Raw genomic sequence first — 1,767 nt, forward strand, 5'->3', positions numbered from 1 at the left:
AGACATCGCGAGCGGCTGAAAGATAGAGTGCCGAGCACTGAACGAGTATTGATTTTCATAAGCAGGGAGAGAAACTCACCTAAGCTGTACGCATTACTGGTAGCTAGTGTGTCTAGTATACATGGAATGGGGAGGAAGATATGAGAATAGGTGAAAGAGCTACCTTAGCATGTGACGTCATATTGTATAGGGAAAAAGGTGGCGACTAACAAAAGAGGAGTGGATCCCGATCGACGGCCGCCTTTCATTCGGAGATTTGGCGCCCAGTGTTGTACTCACCAGGCACGCGGGCACCTGCACGCGTGGCGCGTTCTCTCCACTTCAACGTGTGTGTATGTACATGTAGCTTCTTGTTTCCTCACCGGCTACACACCTTCGTTCGTTTGCTGTCACATTGCACCTCGTGCACTGCACCTTCGTACAGCTCTGCAGTGTTGGAGACCCCCGGCGTTTTGACGACGACACGGTCGGCATCACCACCTTGTACCTATCGGCTCGCTAGTCCGCCACACCTGGGCCGCGCCCGACGCAAATCCAGCATTATTGAACCCTAGGTTTCAGCGGTTACTAGGGGCAACTGACAGTTAGCACGCGTTCCACAAACAATATGACCACCGCAACAGAGCCTACAATAACGTTAAGTCAGAGCATGGACTCAGTGAATACAGCTTCTGAAGAAGAGGTAAAACGTTTACATTTCTTTTACAACTATTTAGTTGATTTAAAAACAAAAAACAAAAGAAAAAAACATATTTATTATATCTTTTCGCGAGTATTTAACGTTCCCTAAGTTCGAAAATGATAATAAAATTACAAGATATAGGGGATCCATAAATAATACTACTCCTTAGTTTTTTTTTAAAGCTATCGCGACTTCTTTCGGCTTAGCTTCGAGCATGGCCAGGTGTCTGCGAAACCACACCTGGATTCGCCTCAGGAGTTGAGTGGAAACAAGCAGCTTACTAGTTAGTGGTGGGACTCATTGAGTGGACTCAGTTTTTAAAGTGGTTAGCGTAGATGTAACTCAATCAAAGGTGTATATATATATATATATATATTCACTTACTAATAATCTGACGTAATCAGAACTATAAAACATCTGCTATACTACTATAAAAAGCAACTTGTTTTATCAATATAGCATTCTGATATAAAGTTTCACTTTAATGTTAATCTTATCTTTTATATGACTTAACCTTTCGCATCAGCATCAACTTAACATTTTAACCAACCTATCGTTTCGCTTTAATATCAGTCTATTCTAAGATACTTAACGTTTCGATTTAGCGTCAACTTAAGTTTCTAAATTACTTAAAACTTTATCTTTTTTATTCACATATTAACTTAAGCATCGGCCTATTCCAAATTACCTAACGTTTCGATTTAGCGTTAACTTAAGTTTCTAAATTACTAAAAAACTTTCTCTTTTTATTCACATATTAACTTAAGCATCGGCCTATTCCAAATTGCCTAACGTTTCGATTTAGCGTTAACTTAAGTTTCTAAATTACTTAAAAACTTTCTCTTTTTATTCACATATTAACTTAAGCATCGGCCTATTCCAAATTACCTAACGTTTCGATTTAGCGTCAACTTAACGTTCTAACCGACCTAACGTTTCACTTTAATATCAGTCTATTCTAAATTAATTAACGTTCACTTTAGTATCGACTTAAGTTTCTAAATTACTTAAAACTTTATCTTTTTCACATTTTTCAAGATATTCTGCCCCCCCCCCCAGTGGCACAGCAGTATGTCTGCGGACTT

General features: G+C 39.1%; 1 protein-coding gene across 4 annotated transcripts in view; it reads left to right on the forward strand.

Annotated features, from left to right (window-relative positions):
• Positions 1 to 269: 269 nt before the first annotated feature.
• The window catches only part of LOC106457005 (protein couch potato-like), a 119,020-nt gene continuing 117,522 nt past the window's right edge, over positions 270 to 1,767 (forward strand). For all 4 annotated transcript variants that reach the window (XR_002610054.1, XR_002610055.1, XM_022382817.1 and 1 more), the window contains exon 1: positions 270 to 682. Coding sequence is in view for 2 of the 4 variants with exons in the window: in XM_022382817.1 (XP_022238525.1) it covers positions 608 to 682 (75 nt within the window). In the remaining 2 variants the exon portion in view is untranslated. The remainder of the gene's footprint in view (positions 683 to 1,767) is intronic.

This window comes from Limulus polyphemus, unplaced genomic scaffold (assembly GCF_000517525.1).
Source record: "Limulus polyphemus unplaced genomic scaffold, Limulus_polyphemus-2.1.2 Scaffold280, whole genome shotgun sequence".
Lineage (NCBI taxonomy): Eukaryota > Metazoa > Arthropoda > Merostomata > Xiphosura > Limulidae > Limulus > Limulus polyphemus.